This window comes from Phalacrocorax aristotelis, chromosome 24 (genome assembly GCF_949628215.1).
Source record: "Phalacrocorax aristotelis chromosome 24, bGulAri2.1, whole genome shotgun sequence".
NCBI lineage: Eukaryota > Metazoa > Chordata > Aves > Suliformes > Phalacrocoracidae > Phalacrocorax > Phalacrocorax aristotelis.
Window position 1 is genome coordinate 6,062,314 of NC_134299.1, and position 25,584 is coordinate 6,087,897.

General features: G+C 58.9%; 3 protein-coding genes across 5 annotated transcripts; all 3 read right to left on the reverse strand.

Annotated features, from left to right (window-relative positions):
- Window positions 1-400: 400 nt before the first annotated feature.
- On the reverse strand, window positions 401-3,140 carry SNRNP27 (small nuclear ribonucleoprotein U4/U6.U5 subunit 27). Its single transcript, XM_075074553.1, has 6 exons — window positions 3,016-3,140; window positions 1,941-2,061; window positions 1,683-1,795; window positions 1,453-1,532; window positions 1,269-1,333; window positions 401-731 (listed from the first exon to the last, which is right to left on the reverse strand). Exons 1-6 carry the CDS (start codon window positions 3,050-3,052, stop codon window positions 677-679), a joined length of 471 nt encoding a protein of 156 aa, XP_074930654.1. The 5' UTR covers window positions 3,053-3,140; the 3' UTR covers window positions 401-676.
- Window positions 3,141-3,463: 323 nt separating this feature from the next.
- Window positions 3,464-13,364, reverse strand: ADD2 (adducin 2). 3 transcript variants are annotated; one of them, XM_075074506.1, is made up of 15 exons: window positions 13,261-13,364; window positions 12,368-12,551; window positions 11,848-11,986; window positions 11,328-11,479; window positions 10,582-10,662; window positions 10,343-10,492; window positions 10,103-10,246; window positions 9,907-10,005; window positions 9,396-9,572; window positions 9,034-9,291; window positions 8,491-8,610; window positions 8,281-8,370; window positions 8,027-8,183; window positions 7,813-7,935; window positions 3,464-6,818 (listed from the first exon to the last, which is right to left on the reverse strand). In XM_075074506.1, the coding sequence occupies exons 2-15, from the start codon at window positions 12,548-12,550 to the stop codon at window positions 6,517-6,519; spliced, it is 2,175 nt and encodes a 724-aa protein (XP_074930607.1). In that variant the 5' UTR covers window position 12,551; window positions 13,261-13,364; the 3' UTR covers window positions 3,464-6,516. The 3 variants fall into 3 exon arrangements, with proteins under 3 accessions (XP_074930607.1, XP_074930606.1, XP_074930608.1); XM_075074505.1 differs by lacking the exon at window positions 13,261-13,364 and having other exon boundaries at window positions 12,368-12,623; XM_075074507.1 differs by lacking the exons at window positions 8,027-8,183; window positions 13,261-13,364 and having other exon boundaries at window positions 12,368-12,623.
- On the reverse strand, window positions 12,585-15,740 carry FIGLA (folliculogenesis specific bHLH transcription factor). Its single transcript, XM_075074633.1, has 4 exons — window positions 15,516-15,740; window positions 15,062-15,214; window positions 14,663-14,818; window positions 12,585-12,722 (listed from the first exon to the last, which is right to left on the reverse strand). Exons 1-4 carry the CDS (start codon window positions 15,738-15,740, stop codon window positions 12,585-12,587), a joined length of 672 nt encoding a protein of 223 aa, XP_074930734.1.
- Between the last annotated feature and the right edge of the window lie 9,844 nt (window positions 15,741-25,584).

A 25,584-nucleotide genomic window follows, 5' to 3' on the forward strand; every position in this document is an offset into this window, starting at 1 on the left:
CACCCCCCCACCCCCCAAACCCCCCAGCACCTCTATTTTGACCCCAGGGCTTCCCTCAGCCTCTCCCCAACCCCCTCGGTGTGAGCCAGGCATTAATTAGCAAAAGGTGTTAATTAGCAAAAGCCATAAGGGAGGAAGCGAGCAGAACACGGTGCTGTCAGAAAAAGCCCAGTGGGGTTGTCAAAAACAAAACAAAAGGTAGTTTTTAAAAAAAAAAAGTGGCTTTCTGCCAAAAGAAGGCGGCCACAGCCACACACGCAGATTTTAATTTATTTGTATAAATTTATAGGTTTTTGGGACATGGGTAAAGTTCCCGCGGCAGCTCGGGTGAACAAGCAGCCACAGGTTTCCAGCAGCCTCCTCACCCGATTCATTCCCCAGTTATAAAAATAAAAGGAAAAAATATATCAGGGGTTTTATTGTCACAGGGGACGCGGTGTGATGACAAAAAACAACAGGAAAAACACAACTAAATCCCAGTGGGGGTTGTCGTAAAAAACAACTCAAAGATGCCAGGGAAGGGTGGCTCGTGGCCTCTCCGGCTGCTGGGCAGGGCGAGCGCGGCGGGATTTGATGGGAATAACCCAAATTCCTCCAAAAATCTGGTCTCCGAGCGGCCTGTGCCGGGGAGCAAAGTCCTTCTCAGCGGGTGGTTCTCCCCCGAGCAAGCCCAGCGTCAAGCGATGAAATCCAGTGGTCTGTTGAATCCTCCTTTTCTGTTCATGTACTGCCTGCAGCCAGAAAGAAGGAACCAGAGTCGGCACCAGGAACAAAACCCCACTGGGGCTCCCAGCTCTGAAGAAATCTGTGTAAAAACACCAGGGGGTGGCCCGTAACTGTGCCCGGTGGCCACAGGGAATCAAATTCCCCAAGGATTTGTACAAAGGAGGGCAAGAAAACTCCCGCCGAGGGGGCACCTCGCATAGGTTGGACTGTTTGGGCACCCCAGCGCTCACCAGGGCCATCTGGCTAAAACAGGCACCGGGCTTCATTTGGGTAAGAAACAGGCAAAAAAAGCATGCAACACCCTCCTTTCACTCCTCATCTCTGGCCTTTCCCCGTTTCCAGGAGGAACCAGAGGCCTCTCACCCCACTCTAACACAAAAAACTGTAAACTTTGCTTTTTTCCGAAGGCCTGAGAAGCTGGATCGCCGGCATTGCGCGGCGAAAGACAGCGGCTTTGACATACGGCCGCAGAGTTTCCTCTGCGCTGCGTTACCCCATCAAAACAATTCTCTTTCTATCAGAAAAAAAGGCTGGCCACAAACCTGTATTTCCTCTTCTGTGACACGTTGATGGCGTATGCATTTGCGGCACCATCCACCTTCTTCCCCTGAAAAGACATAGAATAAAGGTCCCAAAACTCAGCATATTATCTCCGAAAAGGGCACGGGGACACTGCCGAGCCCATCGGAGGCGGCTGCAGGCTCCACCACACCGATCCACACTCACTTTTGTCGTGTCAAAAGAGGCAAAGCCCATCATTTTCATCATCTCAATCTCCTCTTCCGTCTTGCCCTGCAAATCTTCCTCTGCCGAGGCAACAAAATAAGAGTTTGACAAACGCAGCTGGCGGCGTTCACCGAAAACATTTTAAATAAGCACCAGGGTGTCCCCAGGGCTGGTCCCAGCCCATGTGGGGAACTTAGGACGTATTTAACACGGAAAATCCACCCACTCACCTGTGATTTGACGCTCTTTGCTTTTGGAGTCTTTTACCTCCTTCTTCTCTTCATCCCGCCTTTCCTTCAGCCGCGGCGGGGAGGAGGAGCTGGATCGGTGCCGTCTCGGCGACCTGCAAACGCAGGTGGGTTGGCAGCTTCCAGGCTGTGCCATTACCACAGATGGTTTTACAGCGTCCCACTGTCCCTGTGCTGCCCCACCTGCGCCTCACCCGGGCTCTCTGGCCCCACGCCGGTGCTGGCATTTCTGCCCCTCACCTGGATCTTCTCCTGTGCGGGGAACGAGAACGGCTCCTCCTCCTGTCCCTGTCCCGGGACCGGGACCGCTCTCTTCGCCTCCTCTCCCTCTCCCGTGAGGTGGACCGTGAACGCCTGCGCTCTGCTCGGAGAAAGGCAGTGTTTGGTTTAGCTTAGAGTCATAGAATCACAGAATCATTACGGCTGGAAAAGACCTCTAAGATCATCAAGTCCAACGCCCAACCCAACACCCCCAGGACTCCTAAACAATGTCCCCAAGTGCCATGTCTACATGGTTTTTGAACCCCCCCAGGGATGGTGACTCCCCCACCTCTCTGGGCAGCCTGTGTCAATCACTGACCACTCTGGCAGGGAAGACATTTTTCCTAATATCCAACTTAAACCTCCCTTGGCACAGCTTGAGGCCATTTCCTCTCATCCTATCACTAGTACCTTGGAAGAAGAGACCAACCCCCCCCTCACTCCAGCCCCTCTCAGGCAGCTGCAGAGAGCGAGAAGGGCTCCCCTCAGCCCCCTCTTCTCCAGGCTAAACCCCCCCAGCTCCCTCAGCCGCCCCCCATCACACTTGTTTTCCAGACCCTTCCCCAGCTTCCTTGCCTTTCTCTGGACACGCTTCAGCACCTCAAGGTCCTTCTTGTCCTGAGGGGCCCAAGCTTCCACTTCCCCGCATCTCTCTCCGCTTTTCAAAGAAAACCCCCCAAAAAAGGACACCTCCCAAGCAGAGACCCCGCAACAGCCCCCGCCCCCTCCGCGGCTGCGCTCAGAGATCCCCACCGGCACCCGCACAGTTCGGAAGAGCGGCAGGAAAAGCCCTTCTCCCGGGAGTGGGGTGACCAACCTGTCGGGTGATTGATCCCCGAAAAGCTGAGGAAGAGGAGGAGGAAGAGGAGGCGGAGGAAGCGAGCCCCTGCCCTCTCGAGTGCACACGCGAGGCCTTCTCACGCTCCCTCCCCCCCAAAAGGCCCGCATTCTCCCCCCGGGTCCCCTCGGCGCAGGCCCATCCCCCCAGGGCCAGTCCCCCCAGTGTCCCTCCTCCCACCCGCCCCCTCCCGGTGTCGCCCCCCCCCCTCCTCACCGCGCCGCGGCGGCGACCTGGAGCGGCTGCGGCCCATGGCCGCCCCTCCGCGCCCCCACTTCCGGCCGGCCGGCCCCTGGCGACGGCACTTCCGGCTCTGTCGCCCCACACTCCCCCCAGAAACCGACGCCGTCGCGCTTTGGTTCCGCAGCGAACAAGGCCCGGGTGCGGTCCCCAAAGCTGAGCCCCTCTGACCCGTTCTCCAGGGCACCCCCCCGCATCTGGGGCCGGGGTCCCCCCACCACGGCACAGGCCCGCAGCGAGACTGTGATAGCCCACCCCACTCCAGCCCTAGCTCCGTCCCAGGCACCACCCTAGCCCAGCCCCAGCCCCAGCCCCAGGCTTAGGCCCAGCTCTAGTCCCAACTCCAGGCCCAGGCCCAGCCCCTCCCCCACAGGGAGGCCATGACACCCCTCAGATCCCCCCTGAGCTCCACAGCGCTGGCGGGTGCCAAACACAGGGTTTATTTACAGACAGGCGTTACACAGCGCTTTCCAGCCACGATTGTCAGACACCGGCGTTTGCCCTCGTCAGGCCGCAGGCAGGGGGACGCCCCGCTCCCGCCTGGCCCTGCTCCCCTCCAGCTGTGGTGGCAGACCTGGGGGCGGGCAGCCTCCTCTTGGCCTCATTGCGGTGGGCGTTCAGCAACGGCACGCTCACCAGCCCCAGCCGGCAACACGGGCGCTGAATCCAGTTGAAACCCTGGCATTGCCCTCCTTTCCTGCGGTGGGAAAAGGTGGAAATCCAGCCTCTCTTCAGCTGAGGGTGCGAACATGGGGGGCAATGAGCAATCAGCACCTCTCGGGGCACCGGATCAACGATTTGCCTCGCAGCCATCAGCCAGGGATACATCCCTGCCTCCCTGCTGCAGAAAACCCACACCCTGCGCCCGGCCTGGGGTGCTTGGGGCTAAGCAGCCTTGCCCAAAAGAGGCAATAAGAAAGCAGCAAGCCAGGGGCCTGCCAGCAGCGGCAGGGGAGAGGGGAAAGTTATCCGGAGGGGTAGTCCCAGGGGGAGCAGACATGCCCTGACAGAGAGGAGCCGTGGCATCGATGTGATCCTGTATCTGTTTTCTTCTAGCTAAGCAGCAAGGGCCCACATCGCGGTGGCAGCCATTTAAGGCTTTCTCCCTGCTGAAGGCACCGGTGTCTCTCGCTTCCCTATGCTGCACAAGATGCCTAGTGTGCCCCAGACTTCCATGGGGTGAGGAATAAACCTCTTCTGCAAAGCCCTGGCTCTCAGAGAAAAGGGGTGACAGAGCCCCTGGTGAAAAAGCGGCCGCAGCCTCCCTACGGCAGCTCCGGGGTGTGCGGCAGTGTTGGAATTCAGGTAATCACCCCGGGAGGGACCATGCTGTCTTGGGGAGGCAATGCAGCCGCCCCTGCGGGCACTGTTCTGGCCTGGATCATGCAGAGGGACAGGTTAGATGACAAAAATGCCCTCAAAGAGCCTTAAAAGCAGTGGCAGTAAACAACACCCCATGGGAAACTGTTGCAGAGCTGTGGTTTGTGTCTCAAAGGTTTGTGGCTGCTGAATAAGTGTTGAACACAGGCTAGAGCACAGGGCTGGTGTTTGCGCCATCCCTTGCAGATAGTGAATTTAGGAACTTGGGGTCTCTCCCCTCTGCACACCCCAGTCCTTGCAGGAGCATGATGGGGAGCTGTGACTCCAACCCCAGCACCGGAACTTGGGGTGGACATCGGGCAGGGCAAACGTTCTCCCGAAAAACTGAGCTCAGGGCAGCTCTGGGGCTTCGGCAAGATACCAGCCAGGGGTGTATTTTTGCAATTTTAAAAAACTTTTGATGTTTATACTTTTCAATTCAGAATTCGCCTGGCACACCCCATATCGCAGTTCTGCAAAGAAAACCAACCTGCGTTTGCAAGCCTCCTGTCTTTGACCCACAGCTGCTTGCACAGGCACAGCTCCCTGCCTGCACCCCGCTCTGCCCTGTATCCTCACTGACCCCAAAACTGCCGCCTGGCCACAGGCTTTCTGCTCTTCTGGAGGGGAAAACAAAAGCCAAGAGCTGCCTCACAGCAGCAAAAAGACTTTGAAAACATGATGGTGGCGTGTGTGAGAATCACATTGAGGCAATTGCCCTCGGAGGGGGGATTCTGGGGCTCCCCAGTACAGCCCAAGCCCCCAGTGAACAGGACCTAGTGGACACTTGGACTGTGGCAGGGAAGCCCCGTCCCCACAGGCAGTGCTGCCCACGCAGGCAGGCTTGGGGCGAGCACCCCTGGAAGACAGCAAACCCCTGTGGCTTGCAGGAGAATAGGGGCTGGTCCTCTTGGTTTTATCCCCTAAATACCAGTGCTGGAGCGACTGCGGGGCAAATCAGCATCACTGGTGTTCTTCTTTCCCTAGGGCACGGCCAGGAGGTTGTAACGGCAGTCATGTCACCGTACGGAGCTGGAAGCCAGGAGGCAAGGCTGGGTGGGAGGGAAATGCCAAGGAGGATTTTTAACTTGTGCTCAGGAGTCGAGAGCTGGGGAAAAGCAATGATCTGGCCTCGGCCGCACAGACGGGTGCTCGCCGAGCCCAGGTCAGTGTGAGCAGAGACCTGGCACAGGCTTGGCCGTGCGTGCCGGTGTTGCGTGAAGCGGTGGTGGGGATGGGGGTGGCGGCGTCGGCAGTGCCTCTGACTGAAGTGAATCGGCAGCACGTGTTCATCCCGAAGTAGCACTTAGTGAGTGAAGTTTTGCTCAGTTTTAAATAACACAGACACTTCGCGGAGGCTCTTTTCTTCTCCCTTCTCAGGCGCAGTTCATGTGGTGCGGCAAGGGCTTTCCTGGTGGCGTGAAATCCTGCTGTTCTTCCTCGTATGGCAAATACACGGGATGGTGGCACCAGGAGAAGGGAACAGAAACTGGCTCTCCGGACCAGGGAGAGGAAGATTACGATCCAGGAAGGAAAGGCTCCCAGGCCCACTGCCTTGGCCTCTCCTTCGGGAAGAGCAATCCCCCCACCTTTGGCTTGATCTAATTCCTCCAGTGAAGCAATGAACAATTTTGCCTGGAGGTAAAGCCAGCGCCATTCCAGTGGAGCTTGAAACAGAAGGTTAAAAAAAACCCAACAAAACACCCTTTTCTTCCTCAAACCAAGCGGGGATCCAGGCTGTGCCCCACATTTCACGAGGGCTCTGCAAGCAGCGAGTGGGGAAAAAAAAAAACCACCCCAACCCTCAGTCCATGCGTGGGAAGGGGCTGGTGCCCAGGAGGGAGAAGGGAGAGCTCGTGGGAGGAGGGAGATCGCAGCGGGTGTTTCCCCAAGCGGCAAACAGGGGCCACAATCTTTCATAAGCTCAGTGACCACCTCCAAAAGCGGGTGACGGAGGACGAAGTGCCTCGTGCCAGGAGTACCTGGAAAACAACTCGCCTCCAGGGTTTTCGGCTGCGCCTCGGCCAGACGCACGACGCAGGAGCCGTCCCTCTGCCTCGGCGCCTCCATTCAGAGAGGTGCCCAGCCGCTGCTGTGGCAGGAGGCCTCGGAGGAGACTCAAGATTCAATCTTTTCCTTCTTTTTGCCTTTTTTCAGGAAAGATGGGGTCCGGAATTTCTTCTTCTTCTTAGAGGGCGATTTGGAGGGTGAACCTTCAGGGGAGACAGGGCTGCTGGTCACGGTCTCCTTCTCTTTGGGGGCATCTGGGTCGGCGTTGGCTGGGGAGGTCGTCCGGTCCCCCCCTTTGCCCAGGCTTTCCTCGGTGCTTTGCTCCTCATCCTTCCCGTTCACCACCGCCGGCGGCTCCTTCTCAACGGTGGAATCGGCTGGTGCTTGGCCACCGTCCGCCTTCTTGTCACCTTGGCAAGGGGAAAGGGGAGAGGTGAGGCCTGGGGCAGCAGTGGCCAGCGCTGTGGGGATTTAAATCTCCCCCCACTCGCCATTTTGACCTGGGCAGGAGCAGGATTTGGCCCCTGCGACAGAAAGCGCTGGGACCCGATCCCCTCCTGCTGCAGGCACTGCTTTCCTGAGCCTTCCCCCCTCCCTGCAGGACAAGCGACGGTGGGATGGAGAGCTGGGAAGAGGCAGGTGGGGAGGGCAGCTGGCTCCGTCCCGACCTTGCCACTGGAAATAAAGCAGGCAGCAAAGAAAACGAGGTAACCCAAGGCATTTCCTTCTGCAAAACCCTGAGTGGGGCACCACTCCCCATGGGAGCGCATCTGAAACGGGCCACGGAGAGCAAGGTCACCCCGAGCTAGCGGGGAGCGCAGTCACCCGCGTCCCTCCTCCCGCAGTGAGGCTCGAGGACAGCCTCTCCGTACTTACTACGGTGACAAGTATTCAGAGTCAGAGGTAAATCCTTGGGTGAAAGCCACACGTGGAGGAAAGAGAAAGGAAGACATTGTGGAGACAGACAGACACCATGAAACACGATGAGAAAGCCAGAAGCCACGCGCTCCCGCTGCCCTCTCGCATGCCCTGACACCCACCACGGTTTGTAGGTGACAAATTTGCACTTGGAGGCATATAATAATGGGAATACTGCACCTGCTGGTGCATTAGGAGGGGGATGGAGGTGTCCCCTGCCACCCGGCAAAGCCACCGGTGGATGCTGACATCCTCCCACCGTGATGTTCACGGCAAGCGTTGGATTCGGTGCCTTTGCTGGTGTGAATCCCCATCAACCCCACCGAAGCGGGGACCCCACCCCAGGGAAAGGCAAAGGGACCCAGGGGTGACATTTATCTGTCTTTTCAGTGGGGTTTGGCTACAGCCACCCTCATCCCCTTGCTGGAGACCCAGCTCCTCGTCTCTGCTTGGCTGGTGAGCCCGGGCACTCGCCAGCCCACTCACCCTCCGAGGGCTCCGCAGGCATCGGGGCCGGGCTCTCTGCCGGTGCCGGGCTCTGCGGCAGGGAGGCAGGGGGCGATTTGGTGGGGGGAGCCTGGCTTTCCTCTGCCGCAGCGTCCTTCTCACCTGCCAGGAGAGAGACGTGCTGGCCCCGAGGTCTGCCGGGTGCTGGCCCCGAGGGGGATTTGGGATCAGGGCTCTCCTGTACCCCTCCTACCCTGCAGCCCCAGCTTTTTCCTCTCCACCTCCTGCTTGTACTCCTCCAGCTCCTGGTCGGTGAGCTGGCTGAAGGGGTTTGGCGGCTCCGGCTCAGGGGGCGCCTCTTCCCGGGATGCCTCTTTGGCCTCTGCATCCCCCAAATGGCTCTCTGTGGACTGAAACAGCCCCAACCCCCAAAGCGGCGTCACCCCCCTGACTGGTGGGATGCCGGGGAGCCAGGGAAGGGCTGGGTGCTCTAGGGGGGGCACATACAGGGCTGCGGCTGGTCTCGGCGATCACGCTGGCCAGCAGCTGCGACTGGGGCCCGGCCGACTTCACCTCCTGACGGTTTTGCTCCCGGATCTGCGGGTGAGATGCAGAGTGAGGACAGAGAAAAAGCCTCCCCCTGCCTTGCCCCGCGGTCTGCCGAGACCCCTGCACCCACATCTGTAAACCTCTAGGGCTTTCGGGATGGGGCTGTACCTTGTTTCTCATCTCCAGCACCTCCTGTGGGTCCGTGTAGAGGGGCACAAACTGGTTGGGGTTCTCGATTCGGATGGGGGTCCCACTGCTGCCTTTTTCCACCTCGTCTGCTTTCAGCCACTGCATGTTGCAGAGATGAAACCCCAATAAATATGCGTCATGGAGAGAGGAGACCCCACTAAATGCATGTTGTGTAGAGGGGAGATGCCAGTAAAGCCCACAGTGCTCGGCCCCCGGGCTGGGGAGGTGGGATTTTAAAATAAATGTTATTTCGAGGTGGGGGTAATAGAGGAGGAAAGGAAAGCCTGTGTTAAATAAAGGCACCAAATTAAACATTTCTGACTTCTGGAGGGTTCCCTCGTTCTTTCTGCACACTAAATTTTGGTGGGATCAATGACATCCCAGGCATCCCCCCAGCTGCCTGTTTCTTTTTGGTACCCAAAATCCACCCCCCTACCACCTGGCTGACACCGTTTCACGAGCCAGACCCCTTCCCAGATTAACCCAACCCCCCCCCCCGGGGATGCAGCAGCAGCCCCGCACCGTCGTCTTTGTCTTCTGGCTGCTGGCACTGCCCTGCTGCTCCTCGGCCACGTTGACCCTCATGTAGGTGTTGGGGGTATTGAGCCACCGCGTCTTCTCCTTCTGTTGTTTTTGGGCATGCTGCCGCAGCGCGGGGATGGGGGCGGCCTCCTCCTCGAAGACGAAGGCCGTCACTGTGGCAGGGATCAGCACGTCACTTTTGGGTTTGCTCTTCTCCTGCACGAAGGGGTAGCGGTAGGTGTAGCCTGTGCGGTAACCCTGGAAAAGCAGAACGCGCTCAGTCATGAATAGTATAGGGATAAAATGATATTTTTGTGCATTTTGGGGGAGCTCGCCACATTTCAGCAGTGGCGGGTGCTCACCAGATTGTCCAGCATCCTCATGAGGGCTTCGAATTCATGCTCGCCCAAGCGGCTCTTCTGCATGGGCCCGAAGGTGCTGCCGGCCCAGCGCACTGAGCCCACCTCGTGGGGCCGGTGCTTGGCACGCTCCAGCACGATCAGGTTCTCCACGCCGCCCGCGCTCGCCAGAGCCGACACCTATGGCCAAGACCGGGGAGACGCAGCTGATGCAGCCGGGCGGGGAGCAGCGGGGATGGCCCCAGACCTGCCCACAGCCCCCCTGGCTGCCGGGCTGTGCCGCTCTGTCCCATCCTGTGCATCGTGCTTGTGGCAGAGACCTGGCACAGCTCAGTACACAGTCCCAGGGCACCGCACTGGCAGCAAAGACCCGGCAAGGCTCAGTGCGTGGTCTCGGAGCAATGTGCTGGCTTCAGAGACCTGGCACAGCTCAACGCATGGTTCCAGGGCACTGTGCTGGCGGCAGAGACCGTACACAGCTCAGCGCACACCCTGACGCGGGCCAGGCGCTCACCTGGATCTCGCAGGCCGCCTGCAGATGGAAGATGCTGTAGAAGGCCTCCTCGGCAGTGTCACCCAGCGCCAGCACCCCGTGGTTGCGCAGCACCAGGATCTGCAGCACCAAAGATGGAGAGGGGGGATGTCAGCGGGACAAGGAGGAAGGAACAGGGACACATGGTGGCCCTTACCCCCCTCTGCCATCCCCTCACCTTGCAGGTAGGGCCAAGGGATTTTTGGAGCTCGACTCGATCGGCTTCATCCTCCACCTCCCCACGGTAGTCGAAGTAGGCGACATCTCCCAGCAGCAGGGCGGCACGGGAGATGGGCAGCACGCCGCAGCGCATGGCCGACACCTGCGGCGGAGCAGGCAGGGCAACACCCTCTCCCTTATCCCCACCAAAATCTTATCCCCCCCCCCAAAAATCCATGTCCTCCTGCCTATATCTTACTGCGGCAGTGGCTGGCGTGTGCAGGCGGATGATGCAGCGGGCATCGGGGCGGGCGGCGTAGATGGCGGCGTGGAGGCTGAAACTGCGGGCGTCGGGAGCAAAGCCAGTGCTGCCCTGCTCCACCACAGCCCCCAGCACATTCACCTTGATCTGCAGGGGTGGGAATGTGGAGGCTCAGAGGGGGCTGGATCCCCCCTGGGGAGCGGGGATGGCGGGGACACGGGGACAGGCATGCTTACCAGGCTGGCTGCTGTCACCTCACTGCACGCCAGCCCCTGCGGGGCCACCAAGAAATGCTCCTGCTCCTTGCTTACCCGCAGCTGCGCCAGGAAAAAGCCCATATAGGTATAAAAACATTAACACCCACCCCCAAAAAAACCCCTACTCCCCCAAACCTTCCCCAAAACCCCAACCCCTGCAAAAAAACCCCAATTCCTCCCAATGAACTCTCAGCGCCCCCCAAAAAACCCAAAACCCAAACCCCAAGCCCCCTAAAAAACCAAGCCCCCCAAACCCTGAAAACCCCAATCCCCCTAAACACCCCTCCAAACCCCTCAAAATACCCCAACCCCCCTCATGTCCCCAAAAACTCCACCCCTAACCCTGCCATCCCCCAACCTCCCTCAAAGCCCACCCAAAAAACCCCAATCCCCACAAAAGCCCCAACACCCCCAAAAACACCAAACTCCTCCCAACAAACCCCCAGCACCCTCAAACCCCCCAAAAATACCCAAACCCTCAAGCTCCCCCAAAAAACCACCCATCCCCAACCTCTAAAAAACCCAATCCTCCTGAAAACCCCCAAAACCTTCAAAACATCCCGAAAAAGCCTCAACCTCCCTCACTCCCCCCCAAAAAAAAAAAACCAACCCCCCAAACCCTGCCACCCCCCAAAAACCCCCAACCTGCCAAAAAATACCCTAAACGAAACCCCACGCCCCCAGTCCCGCCCCTCCCAAAAGACTGCCGGGGTTGGGGCGCTCACGGTGACGGCGGCGTGCCCCAGCTGTGCCCAGCCGTAGAGGTCGAGCAGGCGGTGGATGCTGCCCACCTTGCAGCGCATCAGCCGCTCCCCCTTGGCCAGCGCCGGCACCTCGGGGCCGTGCAGGTCGTTGATGGGGGTGACGGCCGCCAGCCCTGGGGACGTGACACCCCCACTTTGGTGAGCGGGAGATGGGGGTGGGGTTTGACCCACGCCCACCCCCAACCATGGGGGCTTCCCCGGGGAGGGGGGAACGGGGGGTTATAGAGCTGGGTTTGGTGGCACCCGAGCTTTCCGGAGCACCTGGTTAGGGTCCACAGAGTGACCCCCCCCCGCCCCGTCAGTCCCCATGGCCCCCAATCCCCTCCTCTCCCCCTTGCCCTTCCTACTAAAAATAAAAGGAAAAACGGAGCCCTGTGGGGTGTTTTCTCACAGCCCCATAAATTAAGAAAAACCCCTCACAGAACTTCACCAAACTGTTCCGTTTTCCCCCAAAAAAAGCCCTTGGTGGGCGCGGCCGTACCCATGGGGGAGGTGGGAAGGATGGCAGGGGACGTGGTGGCCATGAAGTCGGCGATCTGCCGCAGGGCCCAGACGTGGGACGAGTTGTTCCCCTTCTTCATCTGCTCCTGGATGAGGCTCTCCAGCTCCTCCCTGAAAGACTGCGGCGGCACCCCGGCCCCACTGGCGTCACCTCCCCCGGGGAAGGGACATGGTGACCGAACAGGGACCGTCCGGTGGCACCGGGGTGGGGACACCACCAGATTGGTGGTGGCAGCGTCACCAGGTTGGTGGCAGCGACGCCACCGGCTTGGTGACACGGTGACAGTGGTGGCACCGGCAACTCAGTGATAGCAGCACCACGGGCTCAGTGGCAGTGACATTGCCAGCTTGGTGGCACAGCAGTGGTGGTGGCACCACCAGCCAAGTAGGGACATGCCCCAGGATAACACATGGTGGCATTTTCTTTGGGACAGGAGGGACGGGGTTTGGACAGGGTAGATGGGGTTGGGGACAGGAGGGACAGGGTTGGGTCCCCTCACCGGGCTCTGGAGGATCATGGTGACCCGCTTCTTCTGCTCCATCATGTTGAAGTCCTGCCGCAGGTTGGCTGCCACGTTCCGCGCCCGCAGGTACTCAGGGTCATCCTCGGCCGAGCGCTCCGAGAAGCGGGGCCCAGGGGCGGGGGGCGAGGGCAGGGGCTCCGGGCTGGCAGCCATGCTCATCCTGCCGGCAGGAGGGACGGACAGGCAGCGTCGGTCAGTCCTCACCACCCTCACCTCCTCCAGAAATACAGATTGCGAAGAAGGCACCAAAAATATCCCCCAGCTGCGCTCTGTAGATAAGCCCCAGCCGGCCCCCGCCCTGCCCAAAGGCACAGCCCATCAGTGTGATGAGCTGGCAGGCAGGGGACACTCAGGGTGTGGGGGGGTGTCCCTGCTGCCTGCACTGCCCGCGCTGGGTGACCCCCCCCGCCACTGAGGAAGCAGCAGCTGAGAACGGGCAGCTCGGTGCACCGATGGGAGCAGCACCGATGACACCACCTTTGGGGCGGCTCCGAATCGGGGTCACGCACCACTGAGGGGGCCACGCCATGGTGCGGCTGCATGCTTTTGGGGGCTGATCCCAGCCACCACAGACCCCAGAATGCTGGTGCTGCCCCCCGCCATGGCTGAAAGCATCTTCAGTTAGGTGTTTTGGGGGGTGATGCTGCAAAGGGCCCCCCCAAAATATGGGGCACCGCTCACCCCCCAAAATATGGGGCGTTGCACATGAGCAGGAGACGGTTGCCCAGACCCAAGCTGCTCCCCCAAATTCCGGGGGTAATCTGCAACAGGCCCCCCCCATCACACGGTGCTTTTGCTAATGCAAAAGCCAAGCCCCCACCCACCGCAGCCCCCCATGACCCCCCCAGTTTTGCTGCAGCAGGACTGACCTGAGTCAGAGGGAAGCAGGGAGCCTCTTCCAGGGTAAAATTCCCGGGGTGGGGGTCCCACAGTGGCCCCCGGCCCACACCGGAGGGTGAGCGTCAGGCAGCAGCGAGGTCCTGAGCATCCCAGCGGGATTTCCCCCCAGGGAGAAGGAGGAAGAGCAGAGGGGTCTCTAAGGGTTGCCCCTTAATCACTCGATTCTGGGCGGGGGGGGGGGCACCCCCTGGCTGCACCCTCCCCACCCAGCATCCCCGGCCGCCTCCGCCCTCACCGCACCCAACGCCGCTGCGGCAGCCGCAGGGATGGCGGATGAGGATGAAAAAATAGGGGATTTTTTTGTGGGGAGGGGCTGCAGCATTGCACCCCCCCATGGATGGGGATGGATGAGGGTGGGGTCGGGTACCCACCGCCCTCGGAGGATAAAGGCCTGGGGGGGGGGGGATGGGGATGTGCTGCAGCCCCCCCATATCTGCATGCAGCCAACTTGGGGGATGAGACAAAAGAAGGAAAAAGGGGGGGGGGTGTCACCCAGCTGATCCCCCCCCCCTCCCAACCCCCATCCCCACCAAACCGTCCCCGGCGGAGTGGGATGCTGCGGCCGGGAGGATGCTGCCATCACCCACCTCCTCCTCCTCAGAGCATCCTGACAAAGGGCCGCCCCCCACCCCCCCCCGCGCAGGTCCAGCTCCTTCTGCCGACACGCCACGCGTGGCCCCGCCGCCTCCCCCCGCCCCGCCCCGCCGGGGGGGGAGGGGGGGGAACCCCACGGACCCCCCTGGGAGACTCAGTGAGTGCAAACAACCAGGGAAGGGAAACACACGCAGCATCACAGGCACCCCAAAAATCCCATTTTATTACAAGCTCGTTAATTTGGAGTCATTAAATAAGCCGTTACCTGGCAGGGGAAGGAGCAGCAGGGCTAATTACTAATTACATTTTCAGAAAGCAATTAATTACAGCTCTGGCCTCCCACTGCGTTTTAGGGGGTGACAGACACCCCCCTCAACCCCCATTTTGGGGACAGGGTGGGTTGAGGTGCTGCGTTACCAGGATGCAGGGCTGGACCCAGCCCCAGGACAGGAGCTGCAGCCCCAAAAATCAGTGCTGGAGCATTGAACTTAGCCGTCACTCTGGGTCCCCCGCAGACCTCGGCAGGACACCCCGGCTTTTCAGGGATTGGCAGGAAAAACCTTTTAAAAAAAAAAGATATTTTGCTCCTTTGGTATATTTTGGGGGGGTAAAAGCTGATTTGAAGCAACCCCTGGTTAATGTCAACGTAAATCAGAGGCTCCCCAAAAACGCTGAGCCCACAGGTGGAAGCTCCCTGCAAGGCCCATGGGTGCCCCCACCCACCCCTGGGATGCCCCCGACCCCACTGTGTTCACCCAGGGCTGACCCCCAACTCACCGGCCCCTTGCCCTTCTGCAGCAGCTCTGGGCAGGGGGGCAGGACAGGGGGAGCCCACGGGCACGGGGGGGCACTGCCAAGCCAAGTCACAAGGTCCTCCGCTGGGGTCACCCGCCTGCTGTCATCCAGCTCCTGCTTGACATCAGCCTCCTGCCGCTGGGAAAAGGGGGAGAAAAGGCAAAAGGCAATTTAAAAAGCCACTGAAATTGAGGTGTTTTCTTTTACCCTCCTCCTCAACTGAGAAACACCCCCCTGCCCTCTCCCAGAATAATAAGTCAATTTATTTTTAATTTTTAATTTTAAAATTAATTGCAACCTGAAAAGTCCCTATCAGGCCCCCCAAACCCTCACATGTGTTTGGATACAGGGTCTCTCTTTTGGGGTGAGTGCCCCCCATACCTCAAAGCCCCCGGTTTCTTCCAAAACCAGGTGGAGCAGGCGAATGTACTCGGCGGCAGCTTTCAGGGTGTCAACTTTGCTGGGCTTGCGGTCACGGGGGATGAGGGGCACGATGGTCTTCAGCCTCGAGAAGCCGCTGTTCAGGTTTTTAATCTGCCAGGAGGAAATAAATCAAGTTACACCCTGCAGGGTTCCATGGTGGGGGGGACCCCAAGATTAAACTGGGCTCCCCTAGGATTAAACCAGGGCCCCCAAATGCAGAGTGAAAGGCAAATCCCTCCATAACCTGCTGCAAAGCAGCCTCAGGGCAATGCTGCTGGCTGTCCCCCAACTAGAGCAGCCCTGGGGTGGCCCTGGGTGCCACCAGGATGGGACATCGCTTGCAGGCCCCTGGGATTTGCAGCCAGCTCCACGGGAGTTGTTTTTTGGGGTGCATGAGGTGTCTCCTCCTCACCCTCTCACGCTCCTTGGCGTTGGCCACCTGCCGTCGCTCCAGCACGTCCGCCAGGGCCCCAGACGGCTGGTAGCCCCCCGATGGCTGCTTGCGCAGACGGACAATGGCAGCGGCGCAGGGCAGGGGGCCATAGCGCTGACTCAGCACCCTCTCCAGCACCTCGGGGGCTGGGGTGGGCAGCAGGACCCCTGCTGGCTGCCCCCCATCTCCACTGGCTTCCCCCATACCCAAAGGAGGGGACAGATCCTACACCCCAGCCTCACCCCACTACACTACCTCCCTCCCCCCAAAAAAAAGAAAGCTAGAAAAAGGCCCTTAAATACTCTGGGAGCCCAACGAGCTGCAGGTGGGGCCCAGCCCAGGCTAACGAGCAGAGCAGGTGTGGGGATGGGAGGGGGCTCGGGTCATGCCTTGGTTTCCCCACTCAGCAGTTGAGCCCCCAAAGCCGGTGGCCACAAAGCATTGATCCAAAAAGAGACCTGAAAACACCCCTGGGAGCAGAGGGGGGACCCTCATGGGGGACAAGGCCTGATGCCCTGGGGGTGGGCAGCTGGCATTGCCCCGCAGGGAGAAGCAGGGGTTTGGGAAGCTTCATGTGTCCCTAAAAATGTGGGAAGCTCTTTTGGGTGGGGAAAATAAAAATATGAGACGTTTGATAACGGTGAAGGCTGTTTCGGTAGATGGCAGTGTTAGTCCCTGCAATGCTGGAAACCTCAGTGCTGCCAGAAAAAAAGGGAAATTCCCCTTTTCCTGACCAAAACTGAGGCCACAGGTCACCCCGGGTTATTCACCATGGGAGGAACCTCATCGAAGTCCCATCCCCAGGATGGTTTTCCCCTTCCCAAAACACCACCCAACCTCCCTTCTGGTGTTTTTGGGGAGGAAAGCCCCCTAAGGCGGCTCACCCCATTTTCCTGGGGTGGTTTGGGGGCTGCCGGTGGGGAATGGGTGCCCTGTGGGGTACAGGGGGAAGAGACATGTTCCCCCATGCAGGGCTGTGGCTGCTGTGCCTCAGTTTCCCCAAACCTGAAAGTATCTGGGGGGGCTGAAAACCATCCCTGGGCTGTGTTGGGATCCAGCCATTTTCCTCCTTGCCCAGAGGGAGATTGAGGCTGGAGGAGCAAATTGCAAAGAAGCCCCCAAATAAACCTCAGAGATGCCTGGAAAGCAAATGAGCTTTTATAAGAACCTCAGAAAACCCAATTTTACCCTCTTTAATGCTCTGTAATGAGCTTCCCTATCCCACAGCCGGATCTGGATAATCACATTATTACTGCCCTGATCCGGGGGGGAGCAGATCTTACAAATTAATCTGAGGGCAAGTGGGCTTAAAGCCACCCCCAAAAAAAGCCTGTGCACGCCTGCTGACTTTTATTCAGAGGTGGAAGCATCTGAGGGGGAACGAGGGCTGCCAAAATCCCCTGCCTCCCAGCAGCCAGGCGTTTGCTCCTTTCCCCTTGTTTTATAACTGGGAAAATTGCCCCGGTTTGGATGTTTGAGAACTAAAAATTGAGGGAAAAATGGCAAGTGTGGGGAGCAGCATGGGGGTGGGTGATGGAGGGGTTTGGGGGTTGCTTGTGCAAATGGGATTTGCAGAAGTCTTGCCCCGAAGGGAAGCAAGAAGAGGTTGAGGGAGGGGGTTCTGCCCCTCTGCTCCGCTCTGTGAGACCCCCCCTGCAGCGCCGCCTCCAGCTCGGGGCTCCTCAGCACGGGACAGACACGGGGCTGTTGGAGCGGGGCCAGAGGGGGCACAGAAATGCTCCGAGGGCTGGAGCCCCTCTGCTGCGAGGCCGGGCTGGGAGAGCTGGGGTTGTTCAGCCTGGAGAAGAGAAGGCTGTGGGGAGACCTTATTGTGGCCTTCCTGTGCTTAAAGGGGGGCTGTAGGAAGGCTGGTGGCAACCTCTTTAGCCAGGCCTGTTGTGACAGGACGAGGGGTGATGGTTTTAAACTAAAGGAGGGGAGATTTAGACTGGATATAAGGAAAAATTTTTACACGGGGGGTGATGAACTTCTGGAACGGGTTGCCCAGAGAGGCTGTGGAGGCCCCATCCCTAGAGACATCCAAGGTCAGGCTGGACGAGGCTCTGAGCAACCCGATCTGGTTGGGGATGTCCCTGCTCCCTGCAGGGGGTTGGACTCGCTGGCCTTTAAAGGTCTCTTCCAACCTAAACCATTCTATGATTTTATGATTCTATGACCTGGGGGGCAAAATTATTAGGGTTCATGGTTATTAGAGGTCAGGGTTATTAGGGAATATGCTTTTCAGGGGTCACAGTTATTAGGGGTCATGGTTATTAGGGGCCGCAGTTATTAGGGCTCAGAGTTATCAGTTCCTCCTTGCAGCAAGCGGCAGGGGAGCATCTGCAGCAGATGAGGATGCTGCAAAGCCAGACAGGAGTATTTATTCTTTTGTTTTTTCCCCCCCCATTTTCTGCTTCTGTCAGCCCGGGACACAGCCCCCCTAAAAACATCAGCAGCCTTGCGGAGCCAACAGGAGCCAGCCGAGAGCAGCGGTGAAGGCTGTGGGGAAAGGGCAGAGCTCCTGCAGCAGCAAAGCCTCTCCAGCGGGTTTGGATAACGGCTCGGGTCGCCCCAACATGATCTTAGGGCATCCCCAGGATTTCTGGGGTTTGGGGTATTCATCCCAATTTCACACCCCCACCCCAGGCTCGCAGCCTGCTTTGCTCCAGGCCAAGTATCGTCTGCGCAGCTCCCGGCAGGGATGGGAGCTTGGGAAGCTTCCAGGGCTGAATTCCCGGAAAACAGCAGCCCGGGGGCGGTTTCCCCAAAGGGAACGCTTCGGGCCAAGGTTGTTTTCCAACCCTTCAGGCTCAAATGTGCCCAGTTATCCCTTTAATCTTCCACACACTGAGTGTGGCTGGAGCAAGAGCCAGGCTTGTGTCCCAAAGCCCCACCACCGGCTGCCGGCCCCGGGTGCTCCCTGAAGCTGGGTGCCTCCGTCCCATTGGCTTCGTCCCATCCCGCCTGGCCAGCAACGCTGATGTTCCCTTGGGATCTGACATTTGCTGTTATCATGAGACTGGAAAAATTACCCAGTGATTTCTCATTACTGCAGCGGGGTTGGTGCTGGGAAGGTCAGGGAAGACGGTCGGTGCCAGGGCTGCGGCGCGGCTGGATCCTGGCGCGGGGCAGCTGTTGACAGGCGCTTAAGCCCAATCTTTCTTGGCGTGGCCCCAGACGTCTCGGAGGCGGCCAGTCCCTGCTGGAGCCGCCGGCCTCTTGCCGGCTTGTGCTGCCCGAGAGCACCCATGATGGGCTGCTGGCTGGATCCTGGCCATGGGTGGGGAGAGCCTTAATAAAACACTTTGAGGTGCTTTATTGAGCGGTGGCATCACCTCCAGCCATGGCAGAGGATGAAGGAGCTGCAGCCAGCCTTTCCACCTCTCCCTCCTCCTCCTCTTACCGTCAAACGTGTCCTGAGATGCCCGCTCTGCCGGGCAGCTGCACCCAGGAATTCGTGGCATCATTTGCAGCCGGGATACCTTATTGGGCTGCTGCTGAATCAGCAGATCCCGGTCCCTGAGCCCGCGGGGGGCCCAAGCCTGCATCCCGCTGGCCGCTCCTCCACCGCTTCTTTAAAAAGAGGTTTAATGAAAAGCATGAGGCGCTGCTTTGGGGAGGTGGAGACAGTCCCCAGCCACCCCCTGAGGTCCCCAGGGGGGTCCCACGCTGGGAAAGGTCTCGCCCCTGCTATATGCTGAATTATACAGGAGTCAGGAGGGACAATAGAGGGGTTACCAACCAGGTCTGGCACCCACCACGACAAGGATTTTGGCAGGGACAGTGTGAGTGGAGTGGGAACAGCAGGGCGATGGGGGTCAGCGTCACTCAGCTTCCATCGACCCAACCCTTTATTAGGGTGAGAGATTAAACAACCCAACTTCGTTAAATAAAAATAATAATCAAAGACCTGCTGGGACTGGTAGAGGGGGGAGCAAATACCTGCTGGGACAGCCAGTGATGCCCCCAGCTCTTCGCCTCCCCAGCCCCATGCTTTCCCCGGCACATCTCCCATCACCCAACACTCGCAGTTCATTTTATTTTCTCTTTCCTGGAGATTCCCAGCATGGGCCTGCCAGGAGGTGGATTGTAAAGCCACTGGCGCAGAGGGCTCCGTTGCATTTCCGCCGCACCGGCAGCAATAGGAGCAGGGACGGAACAAAGGTGGCTCTGTCCTTCCCGGCTTGAAGAAGCCTTTTTGTAAAAGCCAGTGGCCAACGAAGGGAGGATCCCAGCCTGGAGCAGCTGGAGTTTTCCCCGTCCAAGTGCAAAGGAATTTTTGGAGGTAAAATAAGTTTTCATCAGCTGAAAGCATCGCCAAACCGCCCTCCCCGGCACAAGGCAAGTGGCTGCTGGGAGGAGCAGCTCATGGCACGGCTGCCATCGCCACCGGCACGGCTGTGAGCATGGTGGGGTTGGGTTCTGGCTGCACCAGCCCCTGGCAGCCGTCCTGGGGTCTGGATTAGTCCTGGGCTGTCTCTGTCGGCCATGTGCCCTGGGGACAGGAATAGGGACCAGGATGGGGACAGGGATGGGATGGGGACGAAGATGGGGATGGGACAGGGATGGGGATGGGGATGGGATGGGGACAGGGACCAGGAGAGGGATAGGATGGGATAGGGACAAGATGGGGACAGGGGCTACAACAGAGACTAGGATGGGGACAGGGATGGGGATGGAGACAGGGACGGAGCCAGGCTCAGGGATGAGGATGGGGATGAGGACAGGGCTGGAGTCAGGGCTGGGACTCAGCTCTGCCTCACTCGCCCCAACCAGTGCAGCACCTTGCAAAGGGAAGGTGTCAAGCTTAGAGGCCAGACTAAAATGTAGGGCTGGGTTTAACCTTCAGCACATCCAGGTGGTGTCTGAGCCCAGGCGGGGAGCTTGCTTCCCCCCAAACCGAGCCTTGCCCCTTCTCTTGAGCCTCCATCGTGGCCCAGCCACCTGTGACAGGGAAATCCAGGGCTGCAGCTCTTTCCCCCTCCTCCCCAACGGCAATTTCTGCCTTGCCTGTCCTGGATAACGATGCCAGCGCTGATTGCCGGTGCTGCCCAGCCCTCTGAGCCGGATAATCTCCATTTGATAGAATTTGTAAGTGCATCAACCTTAGACCTCTGCTCGGCAGCTCCTCTCCAGCACTGGGGAGAGGGGGCTCGTGCCTATGGTCATGTATGGGTACAGCCACGGAACCACAGGGCCATGGAGGCTGTCAGCCCACCGCAGCAGCTCTTTTTACCCTCTGTCTGGGTTCCTGGGGGTGCTCCAGGGCCCCCTAAGTTCTGCATAAGCAGAGGAGCCGCCGCTGCCATGCCAGATGCCCACAGATCCTGATTAAGCACTTTGCTGGGTAAAAGCCATGTGGTTGGCCACATGTCCCTGCCCCACATGCACATGCAATGTGCACGCATGCACATGCACATGCACGATACCTGGTCCCCAGGGGTATTACCAGGATCAGGGCCATACAGACCCGGCACAGCGTGAAGCTCCTGCAAATACCCCCTGGCAAACACATCCATCCCACCCCAGCATTAATTTCCCCATTTTATTTTCTCTTCCCAGGAAAAATGAGGGATGATTCATCACTAAAACTCTCTGCACAGAAATTTGGGCTGGAGGCAAGCAAGCCAAGTCATCCCACCACGGGGACAGGGCATTGTGGTGGTCACCCATGGGCTGATCCATGATCCAGACGCTGTTTATTGCCATGCAAAGAGGTAGGGCACGGAGGGGTGCTCTGCGGGGGGTGTCGGCGAGGGTGACAGCTCGCGGTGTGGGACAGGAGGAGCCCAAACCTGCCAGCACCCATGCACAAAGCACCATATCCCAAGCGGCTCTGTTGTGCTCATCTCATGGCTCCAGGATTACACCGGTGCCGCTAAAAACCCATATTTATCCCTGTGGTGCCCAGCCAATGACCTCGGGGCTGACGCACAGAACCTTCCTCTGCAGGGATCAGAGACGATAAAGCTCTTCCAGTCCCAGCTCGCTACAAGGCACAAGGTCCCAGCCCCTGCAAACTGTCTCAGATGCTCCAAGAATGACATCCGAGCATGCAGTGGACGGGATGGACGGCAATGTCTTCACCTGGGTAAGAGGATTTTCTCCCTGGATTTTGGATTTGGGGGGTTTTTTGCTCCTTGTACCTGGCTAAGGAGCTACAACGGTCCCACTGCGAATGGATGCAAGGCCAATTCACCTGGCTGCCGCTCGTCGGAAGAGGAGAAACTGTGGGTGGCAGGGGATCACGGGACTGGTGCTGGTGAAATAATTCATGGGAGGGTGTAGGAGAGCTGTTTCCCAAACCTCTGGCCCCAAGCCAGGCAGGATGATGTCGAAGCAAGGCGGGATGTAATATTCGGGGTGTTTTTCTGCCCGGTGGAGTGAATGGAAGGAAAAATATGTGAGCTGGGGCTTTGAGATGTGGTCCTCCTTGTCGGGAGAGATGTGAGATGCTGCTTGTGGGTGAGCAAGGGTCCAGGGGAGAGCCCGACTCTGCTCCTGCATCCCGGGGAGAGCTGGCCAGGCTCCGGGCTGGGGTTAGGGGTTGCTCCAGACTTGGGGTGGGCAGTGGGGTTTTCATCCTTCCCTGCCCACCAGTAGTGCTGTCCACTTTCGGCTGGACTTTTTGGAGGGGCAGGAGATAGATGCCCAAACCAACCTGGGTTTTAAGAGGCTGCCCAGCTCCTCCCTCCCTCGATGGTTCTTGCCAGCGTCTCACCCAAACACCGAGGATGGGCTGGGAGGTGCATCCATCCGCACGCGCCTTCGTCACTGTGTCATGGATGCTGGTCCCTGGCCATGCAATGGCTTTTCCTCTGAGCTCAGCAGGGCTAAAAGATGGGATCCTGCCGTAGCCGTGCAACCGGGCCTTCCTCAACACCGAGTTTTGGGTTATTTCCTCCTATCGTCAGTGCTGGGTGGGAAGGATTTTGCAGGGATCGGCACAGGCGGGCGCCCTGGGGGTGGCGGTGGCATTTGGGATTTGACTCCAGCTCAGTCCCTGAGCTTCCCCTGAGCCTTGAGCTTGCTGCTTCACCTCCAGCTGCTGCCAGGCTGCCACCTCTGCGGCCCTTCCCTCCAGCATCCCTGTGGAACCAGAGACTTCCCACATACTCCCAGCTTCTGCCAGCTGGGGCTTGAGGACCGACCCTGCACCGAGCCTGGGCTGGATGTGGCTGTGGCACAGGGGTGATTCGGGGCTCCTGGGTGATGGCAGGGTTATCCCACTGCTGGCACACTCCAGGATGGGACCCCTGAGATCCAGCTCTGGGAGCCTGGTATAGTGGGGGTAAAGGCAGGAGGCCTTTTGAGCATCCAAACTCTTTGAATCAGAAATAGAAACGGCATCTGCATTCTTAGGATGGGCTGCAAATCCCCCAGGCTTGCTCGCACCTAGAGCGCCAGGAGGAAGCACAGGGGGTGCCATGGAAGAGGTGAGGGAAAAGCCCCTGGCACTGAACATGCGGGTTGCCCTGCTCGTGCCCCAGCTCCGGTTCGGTGGCACCGGGGACGTGCGCTTGCCCCACGCCGCAGGATGTGGCAGTGACACAGCTCTGCCGCTGCCAGCGACCAAGAAAGCGCCTGGGGGATGCTGGAGAAACCTCCGCTTTCCGCTGCGATTGAGAAAGTGCCGCATGCTGGAGTTATTCATCCCAGGGCGGTGTGACTCAAGGTCCTGTGTCCTGACTGGGACTTTTGACCTTAGAGGTGTGCCAGTCTTGCGTGGTGCCTGGCACAGCCCTTGCCAGCCCTGGGACACCCCCAGCTCTCCCTAAGTTTTGTCATGCCAGCTTTTGGGCACACCATCCATCCTCACCAGCGCTCCTGCCAGCTCCAACATCCCCTCTGGGGTTTGGGGACCTTGCTGGGACTCTGGGGATGGTGCAGGTCATGGAAAGGCAAGGAGGTCAAACGTCTCCTCTCCCCATTTCATCATGGGGCTAATCCTGGGGCACACCAGGTTGGTCCCGTGGGGGATCCAGTGTCCCCTCAGATCAGGAGATGTTTGATGGAGCTGGAAGGCTCCTTGGCAGCTGGATAAGCCAAGAGCTTATGGCCGATGCCACCACAAGGGAGGTCAGGGCAGGCAGTGGAAAGCAAACATCACCTTTGTGTCACAGTAACTCGGGATGAAGCAGAGGGACAGGCAGTGGCAGAAGCTTGGTGTCGATGGGGCAAACTGGATTTGCCAATGCTGAGGCTCCCACTATAAAGGTTCTCCTGGGCAGGGGAGGCTGTTCAGGGATGGAGATGCTCCCAAGGTTGAGGATGGCCATCACCAGCAGAGGGTGTCGATAAGCAGTGGAGGGTGTCGATAAGCAGTGGAGGGTGGCCATCACCAGTGGAGAGTGGCCATTGCCAGTGGAGGGTGACCATCACCATTGGAGGATGGCCATCAGGAGCAGAGGATGGCCATCACCGGTGGAGGGCGACCATCACCATTGGAGGATGACCATCAGGAGCAGAGGCTGGTCATCACCAGTGGAGGGTGACCATTAGCAGTGGAGGGTGACCATCACCATTGGAAGGTGGCCATCAGGAGTGGAAGATGGCCATCACCAGCAGAGGGTGACTATCACCAGTGGAGGATGGCCAGCATCATCAGTGGAAGGTGGCCATCACCAGTGGAAGGTGACCATCACCAGTGGAAGGTGACCGTCACCAGCGGAGGATGGCCGTCACAAGCAGAGGGTGGCCATCACCACTGGGTCCCCTCTCGACAGAGGTCCAGTGACCTCCAGTGCCTACCCGCACATCACACGCTCGCACCTGCTGCTGGGTACCACGTCTCACCCAAACCCCTCTGGTTTCCTCCTGTCCTGGCTGGCGGCCCCACGGCTTTGAAGCGTTTGAGGAGAGCAAGGGAAGAGCCAGAGCAGGGTGCCTGTAACACGTGAGGAAGCTAAAATTAGGTGGCTACATCTAATCTAATTTAATCTCCCCTTTTCCGTCCGTATAACGGAGATTAGCCTGGTTGTGCAGCTGGGAATGCTGGGCTGCAGAAGCTTGGGGGCAGCTCAGCCCATGGGCACCCAGTTTCCTGGTCCCTGTCTGACCCCCAGAGAATCCCTCCGGCCATTTTGGGGAGGGCTGCCTGCTGGGGGGAGCATGGCCTTGGGGTGAGGCCGGACATTTTAGGATGGATGGCCTGCACGTCAACTGCGGGGTTATGAGCATCCACAAAGAAGCAGCGGTAGGACGGACAGACGGATGGACGGATTCCCACCAGTCCCCCCAGCACAGACAGGGCACAATCCTCCCCTCTCCTTCCAGCTTTGTGGAGCGGTTTGGGATGAGTGAACCTCACCGCTTTCCACAGAGCTGGGGAAAGGCTGTTTCGCTGAGCTCAGCCCCAAGGTCACGCGCTCCCTCCCACGGCTGCTGAGGAAAGAAAAGTTCTCGGACCGGTTTTCTATTCCCAGCCCAGTGCAAGGGCTGGGTCCGGCCACGTTCAAGGTTTCCGGTGTGTTGGGTGACCAGGCAAAGTAAATAAATGGTCACCGGTGTCATTCTTCTGCCGATGGGTTCGTTTGGGATGTGTATGTGTGTGAGTGTGTGTCAGATGAAACGTTGGAAACTATGTAGAGCACCGACGGAGCGATGAATCACGAGGCAGGTGATCTAAGATGAATGAATGCCTCTCCTGGAGTGGGTCCAGCTCCGAGATCATCCTGGGTGCTCCATCCCGCACATCGGCCTTGAAAAATCAGATGCGCCAGGTCTGGTTCCCAATTCCTCTCTCCCCAGCCTGATCTGTGCCTCGGTTTCCCCAGTATAAAAGGGGGATATTGCCTCGCCAGGTTTGCAGTGCTCTCTCTTGGGGGGTCCCCAAACCCCTCAGGTAGCAGCGGTCCGGGGGGACTTTTCCCTGTGCCATGGCTCAGGTTGGCCCCGCTTGCATCCAGAGCTGGTCCCAGCACTCCGGGGTGTTCCATCCCTGCTCTGCCCGCTGGGCACGGCCCTTCCTTTCAAGCTCCGACGTTGTCATTACTGCAGTCATTCGTCTTTAAAGAATCGCATTAGAGAAATTAGAGCTGGTTGTAAC